A 15,697-nucleotide genomic window follows, 5' to 3' on the forward strand; every position below is an offset into this window, starting at 1 on the left:
GGAATTGACTGCTAATATGGAATGGCATTATGTTTCGACTGCACTGAATTCTGCCGACGTTTTGTCCAGGGGCACTACTCCGGATCAACTGGCGCTAAATATAAACTGAAGAAAAACAAAACTCTCTGACAATGCTACGGTGTAGAAATATTCTTTAAATTCTTCAAAAGTGGTCTCACGGCCCACTGTCTCTTAGCGACAATCGCGCGCCTGCTAAAAATCGCCAACTTTGAGGAGGAGAACATTGAGCACCTCCTGCCCAGCGCACAACCAAAACCGTTTCCAAGCCTTAGGCAGCAAGACCACTAAACTCCTCCAATAACCGATGGAACGTGATCAACACACGCTACACTTCCAAGCTTATATGGCCGAAGTATAAACTGAAGAAAAACAAAACTCTCTGACTGGTTAGAAATATAAACGACGACGTGTGGACTGTATGTAATTTTTATTCTTGACGGTTTCGAAGCCTATTTGATACTGATCTGAATTTCACAAAAAGACGCCGACGTAGCAGCGTTGCCAGAAACGAAAAAATGGTATATATATATATATGTATATCGATATTATATTACATAGAATAGAGATGGCATTATGCGCCTAATGATGAGAGGTTATTAAAGACTGCAACCGTTCAGGAACATCCCGGCCCGCCCTGAAACACAGTTTCTGAACTGGGCAAAACGGCAATCTTCGTGATTGGCCTGGTCATCTCTCCTGTTGAGGTCTTCAATTTGACTGCTCGAACGAGGTTGTCCTTCCCTGGATAGGTTTCCATAACCCGTGCGATGTGCCAAGATGCTGGTGGTGTATTAGACTCCTTAACGAGAACTACATCATCGATCGAGAGGTTGGGTGTTGAAGTGGTCCATTTCGGACGTTGTTGCAGAGTAGTCAGATACTCCTGATGCCATTTCTTCCAGAATCCTTGAAGCATAGCCTGGATGCTTTGCCAATATCCTAATCGGCCCACAGGGATGTGGCTTAAGTCAGGATCTGGTACGGTGGTTAACGGTCGCCCAATTAAGAAGTGGGCGGGTGATAAGTAGTTGTCTTCGGTATCCGATGTGTAGCATAAGGGGCGTGAATTTATCACTGCGCTGATTTGAGCAAGCAAGGTGCGCATCCGTTCGAAGGTGAGCGTTGAGTTGCCGGTGACTCGGCGCAGATGCAGTTTGACGCAGCGAACTGCCGACTCCCATTTCCCACCCCAATGAGGAGCTCTGGGGGGAATGAGTACCCACTGAATTCCGTCATCTGCCAGAGTGGATGTGACGATGTCCTTATGTCGTTGTGATGAAAGCAATTCTTGCATTTCGTTGAGGGATCGCTTAGCTCCAACAAAGTTTGTTCCGTTGTCGCTGTAGATCTTGCTACACTTGCCACGTAGGGATGTGAAGCGGCGCAAGGCAGCCAAGAAGGTTTCTGTTGTCAGGTCTGTGACAAGTTCCAGGTGTATGGCCGAGGTGACCATGCAGACGAACAGGCAAATGTAACCCTTGCTGATACGTGGCTTCCGAACCTTGGCATCCTTCAGAAAGATTGGACCTGCATAGTCGCAACCAGTATTGACAAATGGAAGGGCTTGAGTGACACGCATGCTGGTTAAATCAGCCATTTGTTGTTGGGCGGTGTGGTGGCGTTGACGAAAGCAGCATAAGCAGTCGTGTGTAATTCTGCGAATGAGATTACGTGCTCCAAATATCCAGAATCTCTGCCGAACGATTACGAACAGGGAAGACACGCCAGGGTGAAGATTTACTCGGTGCTCGTGTTCCAGAAGCAGCTTCGAGATTCGGTGCGTTTTTGGTAGCAAAACTGGGTGTTTTGCCTCTCGTGACAACTGCGATTGGTGCAGTCTTCCGCCTACCCTCAGCAAATCGTTTTCGTCTATCATTGGTGCAAGTTTGACCAGCTGCGATCGGTTCCTTAAGGGTTTCTTGGCAAGGAGCAATTGGTAGTCCTCGTGGAAACAGCGTTGCGCGTGTTTTATACAGATGATCCTTGCTGCCTTAATTTCTTCAAACGTAAGAGCTTTTGAGGCCGTATCGCAGGACGGGTTTTGTGTGCGTTGAATGAATCGCTTCACATAGGCGACAATGTGAACGAGCTTGAGCCAGGAAGAAACTCGTGCGATCAGCTTATCGAGTGGATGAACCTGAGTTGCAGCTGCCACTGTAGCCAAACAGTTCGACTTGACTTCTCCTTGAATGCGTTTGTCTGAAAGAGATAAACCAAAACGTGAATCGCTCAACTTTTCCAGGTATTGATCCTGGTCCCGTAGCCACAAAGGTCCATTCCACCACAAATGGAAGTCGATGAGGTCAGCAGCCATCAGACCTCTGGAAGCGCAGTCAGCTGGGTTTGATTTGGAGTCTACGTGCCGCCAGGCCTTCCGAGGAATAGTGTCAAGGATTTCCGAGGTTCTGTTTCCAACAAAAGTCTTTAGTTGGGCTGGTGCATAAGATAACCAGGACAGCACTATTGATGAGTCAGACCAGGCAAAAACAGTTATGTTCTTGTGGCGCAATCCAGAAGAGATCGACCGAATGAGTTGGCTTAGAAGAAGTGCTCCGCAAAGCTCCAGGCGTGGCAAAGATTGTTGTTTCAGTGGCGCCACTTTTGTCTTCGCAGCCACAAGGGACACCGAGATGGATCCGTCGTCATTTGTAACTCTGCTGTACACCACAGCAGCATACGCCTTGGTTGAGGCATCCGAAAATCCGTGAAGTTCGATATTGTCTGCGTCGTTGGCAACGAAGCGTGGTAGTTGGAATTTTTGTAGAGTGTCTAGATCTGCTCTCCACTTCAGCCAGTTGTCCGCTAGTTTAGTTGGGAGCGGGTCATCCCAATCCATGTTTAGGAGCCAAAGTTTTTGGAAAATAATCTTAAATTGGATTACAATTGGTGCTAAGAGTCCGAGAGGATCAAATATCCTGGAGACGTCGGACAAGACTTGTCTCTTTGTGCAGTCAGGACTTGCCGCTAGACCAATGTTGTACGTTAGAATGTCTTTTCCAGGATCCCAGTATAGTCCGAGAACCTTAAATGGCGACGATTGTACGTTGGTATCATCCTTTTGTATGAATGAGGTGTTGGATACCCATTTCCCGAGTTCCAGATTTGGGCACGACATTAGCTGAATCAACTCGTCTCGATTTCGACGTAGTTCATCCTCACTGTTTGACCCGGTAAGAACATCATCGACGTAAAAATCCTCCAGTAGGATTTTTGAAGCATTCGGGAATTCGTCTTGATGATCCACGGCGAGTTGTTCCAGCACTCGTACCGCCAGGAATGGTGCACATGACGTTCCGTAGGTTACAGTGCACAATTGGAAATGCTTGATCGGATCGGATGGATCCTCTCTCCAAACGATCTTCTGGTAGTTTCTGTGCTTTTCGTTTACCCATATTTGGCGGAACATTTTAACGATGTCCGCTGAGAATGCGAACTTGTACATTCGAAAGCGTAGGCACACAGCAAATAGATCGCGCTGGATACTGTGCCCTGTGAAAAGAGTGTCATTTAAGGCCTTACCATTGGCGTCGCGAAAGGATCCATCAAAGACCACTCGCAGTTTTCGGCCTAGCACTGGGTGGTGGGGAAGAAGGAAGTGATTCCCAGTAGCGATTTCCTCTAGCGGCACCTCACGCATGTGTCCCAGGTTGATATACTCCCGCATAAAGTATACGTACTGTGTCCGCAATTGCTCGTTTTGTTGTAGTCGTCGCTCCACCGATTTGAAACGTTTAAGAGCTCCATGTAGAGTTTCTCCGAATTCAGGACTTTCCGTGTTGAATGGAAGTTCAACGATATACTTCCCGTTTTCATCCCGACTGTGGGTGGCGAGAAAGTGCTTCTCGACCTGATCGTCTTCCGGTTCCAATTTTGTGTTGCTTTGAACGTTCTCCAGTTCCCAAAACTTCTGAAGCGTGTTGTCGATATCCATTGTTGTGGTTAGTGCAATAGCGTTGCTTGCGTTCGATGTGATGAGTGAAGTGATTACGCATCCGAATACCGAGGAAATAGCGATAAGATTACCCTTGTTGTCGTATATCTTTCGTCCTGTGAACACTGACCATACGTGTTCGCTTCCCAATAGTATATCTACTGGTGTGTTTGCGTTGAAATGTGTATCCGCCAGCTGCAGATCCTTTAATACCTCGAGTGTCGATGCGTCGATATGTTGGCGATCCAGAGATGAGGTGATTCTGCCTAGCACATGGGCATAGACAACCAAACGATCATCGGATATGCGAGACTTGATTTGCAGCGTGCTGCATCCCCTTGTAGTGTCTGCTTTTACGGAAGAGATTCCCGTAACCAAAATGCGTGATGCCGACCGTGTCAATCCGAGAGCTTGGATGCAACGCTCAGATACATACGACAGCTCTGACCCTGTGTCCAATAGAAGACGGCATGTTACGTGGTCACCTTTTGCGTTTTTAACATACACCATAGCAGTTGGTAATATGCTTCGTTTGAATTCCGTTTGATGTGTAGATTTTGCAGTGCCTTGTGCACATACAACCTTTTGGGTGCCCGCTCCTTGGGCCACATGACTGAGTGTCACTGAGTTTGTGTTAGACGCGCTTAAGTTTTGCTCGTCTCCCTCCGCTATTTGGGCAAGATTCCCACTAGCCTGTGGATTCGGTTGGACGTGAAGAAGGGAGTGATGATTTCCCTTGCATTGCCTGCACTTGTATGTTGACTTGCACCTGTTGACCCCATGACCAGGTCGCAAGCAGTTGTAGCATAGTGATTTCTCCTTCACAAATGATCGCCTCTGCAGTCCAGACATATCCAGAAACTGCTGACAGCCATATAGAGTATGTTCCGCAGAACTGCATTTGGTGCAGCCACTACTTTCAACCGCAACCATCGATTGTGTGATCCGTTTTGGCTTTTCAGGATGTGTTGTTGTCTTGCTTCCAGTCGCAAGCTCCCTTTTGCTCAGCTCCAGTTCCTCGCAGCGAGAATCGAGAAACTTGAAGAATTCCTCTAGAGTGGGCGAATCGGTCTCCATGCTGCGCTCAATCCACCTGCGCCGTGTGTCAGCGTCAAGTTTCTCTAGGGCTAGATATATGATCCAACAGTCGCGTCCCGTCTGATTCACCGCATCCAATCCACGAACAATTTCGTTTGCTCCGTCCGAAACCTTCCGTAGAACTGTTGCATCGATCTTTGTAGTTGTTGGCAAGCTCATAAACTGTTCCAAAAACGAGTTTACAATGTGCCGTGGACGATTGTATCTTTCCTTAAGACGTTCCCATGCAGTGTTGTAAGCCGTGTCCGTAATTGCCAAGTGTCAAACCAAGTTGGCAGCCTCATCAACGAGTAGTGTTTTTAAGTGATGGAACTTCTGGGTGTTGGACAAATGCTGTTTGTTATGAATTGTGCTTTCATATATGTCTTGAAAGGATGGCCACTCTGTGTAGTTGCCCGAGAACCGTTTGATTTGAATTTTAGGCAATTCGCTCAGATTTGAATTCGCCGTGAGTACCGAGTTCCGAGAATTCGCTAATGTGACGTCACCACCATCATGATCAGGCGTGTTCGGTGTGCTCTGACTTACTGCAAGTCGCTCAAATAGTTGTTGGTTTTGTTGCAGCAAGTTCAAGATTGCATCGTTGTGTGAGTGTAGCCCGTTGCTGCCACTAGCACCGCTTGTAGATGTCCCCGGTTGTAGATCATTACTCCTTTCCTTGAGAATAGCGCTTGCCCTTAGGTATTTTGCTTCGTAGACCGCATTGTCAATCTCCGGATCGACATAGCCTTCCACTTCCTCATGAAGCGCAATGCAATCGCTAAACTGGTTGAACTCCTTCCAAACTTCGTTGAGAAGATCTATCCGTGTGACGATCTCTGTGTGTGTAGCAATCTCCGTTTGTTCAGCCCATGCCAAGACACGTGTGATGTTGGCCTTGAGTCTGGCACGGCTTTACACCAATGATTTTAATTGTTCCATTGCAAACAATTACCAATTGAGAATCAAAGCACTTCAAAACTGTCCAAGAATCCGGAACGATGGACCAGCAATATGGTTAGAAATATAAACGACGACGTGTGGACTGTATGTATTTTTTATTCTTGACGGTTTCGAAGCCTATTTGATACTGATCTGAATTTCACAAAAAGACGCCGACGTAGCAGCGTTGCCAGAAACGAAAAAATGGTATATATATATATGTATATCGATATTATATTACATAGGATAGAGATGGCATTATGCGCCTTATGATGAGAGGTTATTAAAGACTGCAACCGTTCAGGAACACTGACAATACTACGGTGTAGAAATTTCTTCTATAATCTTCAAAAGTGGTCTCACGGCCCACTGTCTCTTAGCGACAATCGTGCGCCGGCTAAAAATCGCCAACTTTGAGGAGGAGAACATTGAGCACCTCCTGCCCAGCGCACAACCAAAACCGTTTCCAAGCCTTAGGCAGCAACACGTTTTCGAACTTCGCCAACTACACCTAACTACCTGCATACCGACAAATGCAAGCACATTAAGCAACGAAGGTGTGCATCGCCGATTCGAAAATCCCCGACATGTAGCACTTCAAAGTCTCAAGCGCTCTGAAATAACTTACAGAGTTGTACAATGCAACTATCGAGATTCTGTCATCGTTGAAGGTTCTGCCCATTTTCTTACAAGTTCCACAGAAGTGCTGATTTTTCCATTAGAGGGGCGCTAAACACGATCATAAGTTTTCTTGACCTGCAAGCCAGCGCTGAGGTTATGCGAAGTACCAGCTTGGATATTAGGCCTAATTGGTCAACTAACTGGTTTTCAACAAAAGAGACTATATTCCACTCTCGGTCAACTTCGATAAAATGTAAAAGCTTTTCAAACTATCCTGCACAGACTGGGTAATACTCAATGAACCAATGAATGAGAACATTGCCAGGCGGTGGAGTATCTTTACAAGCGAGTTGTCAATGTTTTCCCAATGTCGAATACCTCACAAGCAATGTGCTGCATGGATCCGCGGATGCTTCATCACAAGCAGTAGAAGCCGTTGTATACAGTCCAGTTACAACAGAGACGGACACCAAGACCAGCCAAGACTCTGGTAGCCCGCATTAAAACTAAATCGATACTGCGGTTTTAACTCACAGCAGCTGATCTACTAACCGAATTGCCGTCTTTGTAAATTTCAATTATCGTATTGACTGATAATTGCTGCTGGTAGAGCAGTAGAATAAATTCGTACCTAATAGAAATATAAATGAAGTTGAATGTAAACATGAAGTTAGAGATAAGAACAATTTAAACAAGCCAGATGTAATGCAAGCTTAGCTTAGAGTGGGCTCCAGCTTCCTTATAGCTAAGCGGCGAACTCTTATACTAATAAAGATTTCGTAACTTCGTGAGCATTTGTAAAATTTGGCACTGCTCGTGTGAGAAGTCGCTCATTATCGCTGAGAATCGCTGGCTGCGTTAGCGCAATAAACACTAGTACTTTGATTGCTGCGGATTCTTCTTTCGCCGGTGGAAAATCCCCAGCCAGGTCTCTGAGTTGTATTTGCCTTTTTTTAGTAACTTTTCAGGGAAAACTCTCTCAGATTTTTCATGGCACCCGAACAGGGACTACGGCTAGCAGTTTTCGTTTAAATTTGCTTTGAAATTGGTGGGTTTCGGCGCAACAACTTTCGGCGCAGCAACTTCGTTGGACTCTCAAGAAAAGTTTGGGAAAGTCATGGCACTTCGAAAATTGGAAAACCAATTATACACCAATAAATAAAAGAAATAAATAAAAGTGAACTGTCTTTGACAAAATAACGTGTGTGGAAAATTATTTGAACATTAGAAAAATGTTTGTGTGCACATGTACATAATGTACATCTGAAAAAATTACCGCATAAATCAAGATGGCGATGTGCCGGTAATTTGCGATTTTCTTTTGTGCAGAACGGTCTCCAGTTGCAGACAGTTCTTTATTAGCAGTAGATACTGGCAGTGGCTCAGTGGTCAGTGGCATTTATCCCGGCATACAGTTGTACATGTGTACTTATGCATTTGTGCATAGTCAGTGAAATTTAAATATTTGGCGAATTTCGGCGCAGTGTGTTGGCATAGTAAACCATTTCGAAACACGCACATTGATCGTATTTATTTATAGATTCTCACAAAATAAATAAACGATAAATTATGAATTTTGGGCATCACTAACCCGTAGAGACCCGTAGAGTCCAACAAAAGATTGTTGGACAAATAAGATTCAATAGCTGGTGTACTTTGTCGCTGTGTATTTGGTATTACAAGTATATACATAAACCTTTTTTAATTTATTAACCCGTATATGAGCAATACATTTTCTGTCTTTTAATATTTAAGAAATGTATAAAATAGGCATGGTTCCGTTAGCAAAGAAATCATTTACCCTTGGCCGGTGTAATATATTCGTATTTGCATTCCCTCTTATTAAGTTAACTTACAATATTTTTCGAAATGAGTGAAAAAGAGATAGAACCAGTTGCAAAGGAAGCAATTGTAAGGGAAGTTGTTCCAAAAACAAAATTACTGTCCGCAATGCAAAAACACGACAGGGTTATGGACAGGCGAATGAAAACAGCACTCGAAGAGAAAACAATTTCTTTTGATCAATTCCAATTGGAATATCGGGAGGAATAGATATACTAAACCCAAACATTAATTTAAGAGAGTCTGTTGACGATATATGTATTATCACAAAGGCTTTATATCGGTCGGTAATGAAAGCAAACGAGCGACAGCTGAAGAGAGCGGACATGTCTCGTGCGAGCTCCACGAAAAGTGCAAGAAAGTTAATAAATTAAATGCAAACAAAACACAAAAACTAAACTGGTTAATTTCAAATAAGCGAAAAGACGTTAAAACCGAAAGAAAGTTCGATTTCAACTCCCAAAATCGGTGCAATGACTTAAACTAGCACATACATTTTTAATTTTATAATAATAAATAAGTGCCACGCTAATAAAAGCTCAATGAGCTACGAACAAAATAAAGAGCGACTAAGCTTCGCGCACCAACAACATGCAACGGTATAACTTCTGCATCCGCTCTAAATTTGTCAGCAACAACTACAGCTACGGCAAAAAAAACCAACAACAACCACAGCTACGGCTATTATTTTGGAATCGACTGCAACCGCAGCTCTAAATACAACGGCAACAAAAACCTCGACAACAAGTCAAAACCAAAACAAAATTCAGCGAGCGGGTCCGGCCATACAGACCGGACTATATCGGTACATTTATATCAAGCGTAAGCTTAACCCGCAGAATACCGCGGTATGTAACAAGTCAAAAATAAACCGTGTCCAAATAGAAAATAAATTACCCGGGAGGTCCAACAGCAATAGATTTCCGCTTCTTTCAGAAAATGAACCAGAACAGGCTCAGGAGACCCAACCTAAGCCTAAGCCCCCACCAATTTACATTAGGGAGAAAATGCCGAACCTGGTTAACAAAATTGTTGCGCTGACCGGGGACGGAAACTTTCATGTTTTTCCGGCCACAAAAGGGGATATCTATGAAACCAAGCTTCAGACCAAATCAGAAGAACATTTCCGAGCAGTATCCAAATACCTGGAGGAAGCTAGGAAAAGCTACTACACGTAACAACTAAAAAGCAGCAAGGGCCTGCAAGTGGTACTAAAAGGAATCAAGCCCGACGTAACCGCCAAGGAAGTTATCGATGCTCTTAAGGAAAAAGGGTTTTCTGCAAGGAACGTCAGTAACATTATAAACAGGAAAAAAGGGCCGCAACCCTTCTTCAGGGTCGAGCTGGAGCCAGACAGCAGAGTCTTGAAGGAAAATGACGTGCACCCCATTTATAACCTGCAATTCGCCTATGGCGTTTTACGGCACAACCTCGAAGTAACACAGTTCCTGAATGATAATCATATCGACATTATGCTACTGGTAGAGACGCACCTCACAAACAAATACAACTTCCAAATAAGAGGCACAGACCGTCTAAAAGGTAAGGCCCGCGGCGGAAGCGGCATCCTCATCTGGTAACGCATCAAGCACCACTTTCATCAAATATTTGCAACTAATTACTTACAAGCCACGTCTATCAAAGTGCAGTCAGGCAACGGAAACCTCACCATAGCCGTTGTCTACTGTCCGCCTCGCCTTACAATTTCTGAAGGACTTCTACAACTTGCTTGGAGATCGCTTTATAGCTGCTGGGGACTATTATGCCAAACACACGAACTGGGGAGCACGCCAAAGGAAGGCAATTATACAATTGACTGTTTCCCCTGGCAGCCCCACATACTGGCCAACAGACCCCAGGACCCCAGGAAAGTTCCAGACCTAATAGACTTTGCGGTGACAAAAACATTCCCCTCAATGTAATAAGCGCCAAAGCTCTTTCGAACCTGTCGTCAGACCATTCGGCAGTGCTAATAACTCTTTTTCAAGGCACAAAAACTACAGAACACCCTCTCAGGCTGATGTCGCACAGAACCAACTGGTTAAAATATAACAAGTATGTAAGCTCACACATCAAATTAACTCCTCACTTCAACATCGAAGCGGACATCGACTGCTCTACCGATTCTCTTGAAGAAGTATTCGTGGAGGCAGCCACTATCTCAACACCACAAGTCAGGGACGTGCAAGCCAACCACTTCAAAACTAATCTGCAAATTGCACTTTTCGAGATTTTGGTCAGCAATGACACATCTCTAAGCAACGTTGAGAAATTCAAACATTTGCTTTCGTTTCAAATTTCGGAGAAGGCGTTGGCCAGTTTAAAATATGTTTATGATAGTAAATGTTTTATCTTTTTTGACACAATTTCGCAATTATTCGATCTTCCCCAAGTATTAAAACCCTCTGAGTTGTATTCGCCTTTTTTTAGTAACTTTTCAGGGAAAACTCTCTCAGATTTTTCATGGCACCCGAACAGGGAGCCTAAGCCCCCACCAATTTACATTAGGGAGAAAAATTGTTGCGCTGACCGGGGACGGAAACTTTCATGTTTTTCCGGCCACAAAAGGGGATATCCATGAAACCAAGCTTCAGACCAAATCAGAAGAACATTTCCGAGCAGTATCCAAATACCTGGAGGAAGCTAGGAAAAGCTACTACACGTACCAACTAAAAAGCAGCAAGGGCCTGCAAGTGGTACTAAAAGGAATCAAGCCCGACGTAACCGCCAAGGAAGTTATCGATGCTCTTAAGGAAAAAGGGTTTTCTGCAAGGAACGTCAGTAACATTATAAACAGGAAAAAAGGGCCGCAACCCTTCTTCAGGGTCGAGCTGGAGCCAGACAGCAGAGTCTTGAAGGAAAATGAAGTGCACCCCATTTATAACCTGCAATACTTATTGCACCGAAGATTCAACGTGGAAGAGCCACATAAAAAGAACGGTCCAGTGCAATGCACAAATTGTCAGGAGTATGGACACACCAGGGCATACTGTTCACTTCGAACAGTTTGTGTAGCTTGTGGAGACTTCCACAATTCGGCTAACTGCCCCGCTAACGAAGAAGACCCCAAAGAGAAAAAATGCGTTATCTGCCAAGGTAACTACACGGCAAACTACAGGGGCTGTCCGATCTACAAGGACATGAAGGACCGCATGCGAAAAGTGACAGCAACGCGACATCAGAACACCCCAAATGGCGTACACTTACTCGCGTACGACGCCGGAAGTATTTTTCGGCACGGCTGCAAGATCCTCATTTGGTCAACTAAACACCCAGAAGGGCTTCTCATACGCCGATGCCCTTCGGTCAGGGACGGAAAACCCACTACATTTTAATCTAGGAAACGCTCAGCAGATCCAAGTACAGTCACAAAGCACTCTGGAATCTATGATGGTCACTATGCAAAGTATGATGGAATTCATGTCATTCATGAAAACGACCATGCAAACACTGGTTCAAAACCAGAACATGGTGTTACAGCTACTTGCAGGTAAGCAGTCTAAATAACAGATGGCAAGTCTACGAATAACAAAGTGGAACTCCTATGGCGTTTCACGGCACAACCTCGAAGTAACACAGTTCCTGAATGATAATCATATCGACATTATGCTACTGGTAGAGACGCACCTCACAAACAAATACAACTTCCAAATAAGAGGCACAGACCGTCTAAAAGGTGGAAGCGGCATCCTAATCTGGTAACGCATCAAGCACCACTTTCATTAAAGATTTGCAGCTAATTACTTACAAGCCGTTGTCTACTGTCCGCCTCGCCTTACAATTTCTGAAGGACTTCTACAACTTGCTGGGAGATCGCTTTATAGCTGCTGGCGACTATTATGCCAAACACACGAACTGGGGAGCACGCCAAAGGAAGGCAATTATACAATTGACTGTTTCCCCTGGCAGCCCCACATACTGGCCAACAGACCCCAGGACCCCAGGAAAGTTCCAGACCTAATAGACTTTGCGGTGACAAAAACATTCCCCTCAATGTAATAAGCGCCAAAGCTCTTTCGAACCTGTCGTCAGACCATTCGGCAGTGCTAATAACTCTTTTTCAAGGCACAAAAACTACAGAACACCCTCTCAGGCTGATGTCGCACAGAACCAACTGGTTAAAATATAACAAGTATGTAAGCTCACACATCAAATTAACTCCTCACTTCAACATCGAAGCGGACATCGACTGCTCTACCGATTCTCTTGAAGAAGTATTCGTGGAGGCAGCCACTATCTCAACACCACAAGTCAGGGACGTGCAAGCCAACCACTTCAAAACTAATCTGCAAATTGAACGGCTAGACCTAGAAAAGAGGCGCCTGCGACGAGCGTGGTGCTTTCCACGAATGTAAAAATTTTATAAGTCTTTTCGAGATTTTGGTCAGCAATGATACATCTCTAAGCAACGTTGAGAAATTCAAACATTTGCTTTCGTTTCAAATTTCGGAGAAGGCGTTGGCCAGTTTAAAATATGTTTATGACAGTAAATGTTTTATCTTTTTTGACACAATTTCGCAATTATTCGATCTTCCCCACATATTAAAACCCTCTGCGTCAGGTTAAGATCTCTTATTGATAAAATATTGGCTCTGTATGCATCATTACAGTCACTGGGAAGTGAAGAAAAAATAAATAATGCCATTTTTATTCATATAGCTGTATCCAAAGTGGATCATGCTACAAATTCTCGCTTTAAAGAGCAGTTAGACAATATAAGCATTTGGCTGCTGAGGAAGCAACTAAAAGCATGGGCAAGGTTAAACAAAGTTCGAATATAGGGAAATCAGATCGTCGGACTGAGTCAAAATGTAGACATTGCTCAGCGACGAATCACAGTTTAAGCATTCGATTTCGCCAAACACAATCGTTTATATATCAATTGCCTAAATCCAAAACATGTAGTAAAGAAGTGAAAGGCAGCAAAGTCGATACGGGGTAGATCAGCTACAAACTGTTGCCTAGTGCCGCAAGGGCATTTTCAGACACAGTCAGTAGCCTTTGATCATCCTAATCAAGCACATTCATGCCATGCTGCTAGTAGTGATCAAGTTGTTCTTGCTACTGCCGTAGTAAAGGTAAGGGATAGATTTGGACAATTTCAGTTGGCAATAGCCCTTTTAGATTCTGGTTCGCAAATCAATTTTATGGCCGAGGATTTAGCACACCGTCTACGGTTAAACAGAGAAGAATCGCTCATCATTCTTAAGTAAATTCTCATAGTTTCGCAAGCGATTTTTGGGTTTTAAAATCGAATTCAACATATCAACATGAGGTCAATTTTGAACAATGGAGTATTCCAGCAAACATTGAGTTGGCGGACCCTCGATTTTACAAGCCCGCAAAAGGGGACTTACTAATCGGCGCAGAATCCTTTTTCGAACTGCTGAGCGTAGGCCAAACAATGTTGGGATCCGAACATCCATCAATTCAAAAAACTTGCTAGGTTGGATTGTTTCAGGGAAGTATACTCAACAGAGATCAAATAGAGCTCAGGTGTGCAGCGTCACTGTCCATGAAAATATAGGTTCTCTCGACTCTCTGGTTGAATGTTTCTGATCGAAGGCTGATTATACAGCTGAACAAGTCGCTTGCGAGCAACACTTTGAGCGCACCGTACACAGCCTTTCGTCGGGTCGTTTTGAGGTGAAGCTACCATTTAAAAGGGACCCAAGTATTCTATTCTTATCCTTTGAGACGGAAAAGCGCAGATTTCTTGCATTGGAGCGCAGACTTGCAACTAATAATGAGTTGCATGACATGTATCAGAAGTTCATGAGAGAGTATCTTAACCTTGGTCATATGTCATTTCTTCCAACCCCTCCTCCAGGACCCCACTTATATTCCGCATCAATGTGTCCTAAGACCTGACAGTGGCACCACAAAGTGGAAAGCCGTGTTCGATACATCGAGCAAGACGTCAACTTATATTCCATTGAATGAAACCTAAATGGTGGTTGGAACTATTCAAGGGGAGTGTTACGCAATTTTAGCAAGATTTCGATTGCACGAATATGCCTTAACGGCTGACATTTCGAAAACGTATAGGCAAGTTTACGTTGCCGCAGAAGATCGGAACCTCCAACTTATCTTATGGAGGGCAAAATCGACAAATGTTCTCTAAGCCTATTGTCTGAACACGATCACTTATGGGACAGCCTCAGCTCCGTTTTTGGCCATCCGTTGTGTCTTTGAGCTATCAAAGATCTACGCTGAGTCATATCCTGCCGCATGGAAAGTGATATCCAGTGACTTCTATGTCGATGATATGCTCAGGAGCTAACAGTTTGGAAGAGCTGAAAGTCATACGCAGAGAGAGACTAAAGTTTTGAAACTAGGGGGCTTCGATTTAGCCAAATGGGCCACAAATCATCCAAGTTTGCTGGCTAATAAAGGACTAGAGAAGGCTTTAACATTTAATTCGTCCGCTTCAGTGAAAAAAATTGGCATGAGATGGAATCCTCAAAATGACGTGTTTCATTATCACTTGGAGGATTCATTTGATTTTTTACCACCAACTAAACGTAATATCTTGTCCGTCACATCTCGGTTATTTGATCCTTTGGGCATATTTTTCCCGTTGATCACAAGAGCAAAGATATTACAACAGGAGCTGTGGCGACAAATTAAATTGGGACGAGTTGGTTCCAATGAATGTGTGTACCAGCTGGAATAGATTTAAGCAGAATTTGGGAGAGTTAGACAAAATATCTATACCTTGATATATCTGTCTTTCGGTTCAGGTCCACGGATTGGCTGATGCATCTAGTGGAGCATGCGGCTTTTGCATCGATGTCCGTACCACTGTTGGAAGAAGTCATTCGTCGAGATTGCTAACTGCCCTTAAAAGAAAATCAATTGCAAGGCTTGAGTTGTGTGCAGCACATATTCTCGCCAAGTTATGGTCTTACGTAGCTCCCTTGCTCAACAACTTCGAATTGGAAAGTATGATTCCGTGACAAAAGGACAACCAAATGTGCTTGCTGAGCTTGTTGAAAGATGTTTATCTTTTAGTTAAGCTTAAGTAGTTACTGCGGATCATGGCATACGTAAATCGGTTTATTCAAGGAAAGAAACGTCATCGCGAGGAGGTTATTTCGGCTAAAGAACTACGGGTATCGTTTCTTAAGCTAGTGCAAATAACTCAAAGATTTGAGTTCATATCAGAGTACAAAAAGTTAGAGAAATCGGAAAGCTTGGCCCAAGCAGCAAATTAGATGGTGTGACACTTCGTTTGATTCGGGTTGGAGGCAGATTGTTTAA

The 15,697-nt window shown here is 43.9% G+C and overlaps 1 protein-coding gene across 1 annotated transcript; it reads right to left on the reverse strand.

The window, feature by feature from the left end:
• Positions 1–634: 634 nt before the first annotated feature.
• LOC136117567 (uncharacterized) lies at positions 635–15,255 on the reverse strand. The gene is made up of 3 exons (XM_070995397.1): positions 15,152–15,255; positions 5,579–5,933; positions 635–5,212 (listed from the first exon to the last, which is right to left on the reverse strand). Exons 1-3 carry the CDS (start codon positions 15,253–15,255, stop codon positions 635–637), a joined length of 5,037 nt encoding a protein of 1,678 aa, XP_070851498.1.
• Positions 15,256–15,697: the final 442 nt, after the last annotated feature.

This window comes from Drosophila suzukii, chromosome 3 (assembly GCF_043229965.1).
Source record: "Drosophila suzukii chromosome 3, CBGP_Dsuzu_IsoJpt1.0, whole genome shotgun sequence".
In the NCBI taxonomy this organism is placed as follows: domain Eukaryota; kingdom Metazoa; phylum Arthropoda; class Insecta; order Diptera; family Drosophilidae; genus Drosophila; species Drosophila suzukii.

Excerpts from the sequence above, each read along its gene's own strand:
- LOC136117567 (XM_070995397.1), bottom strand. The coding sequence starts at position 15,255 with ATGACTTCTTCCAACAGTGGTACGGACATCGATGCAAAAGCCGCATGC. Across the intron at positions 5,934-15,151 it reads CGAAAGACAGATATATCAAG|ACTCAAGGCCAACATCACAC; the intron begins GTATAGATATTT and ends AAGCCGTGCCAG. Across the intron at positions 5,213-5,578 it reads AACTATTTGAGCGACTTGCA|TTTATGAGCTTGCCAACAAC; the intron begins GTAAGTCAGAGC and ends TTTTTGGAACAG.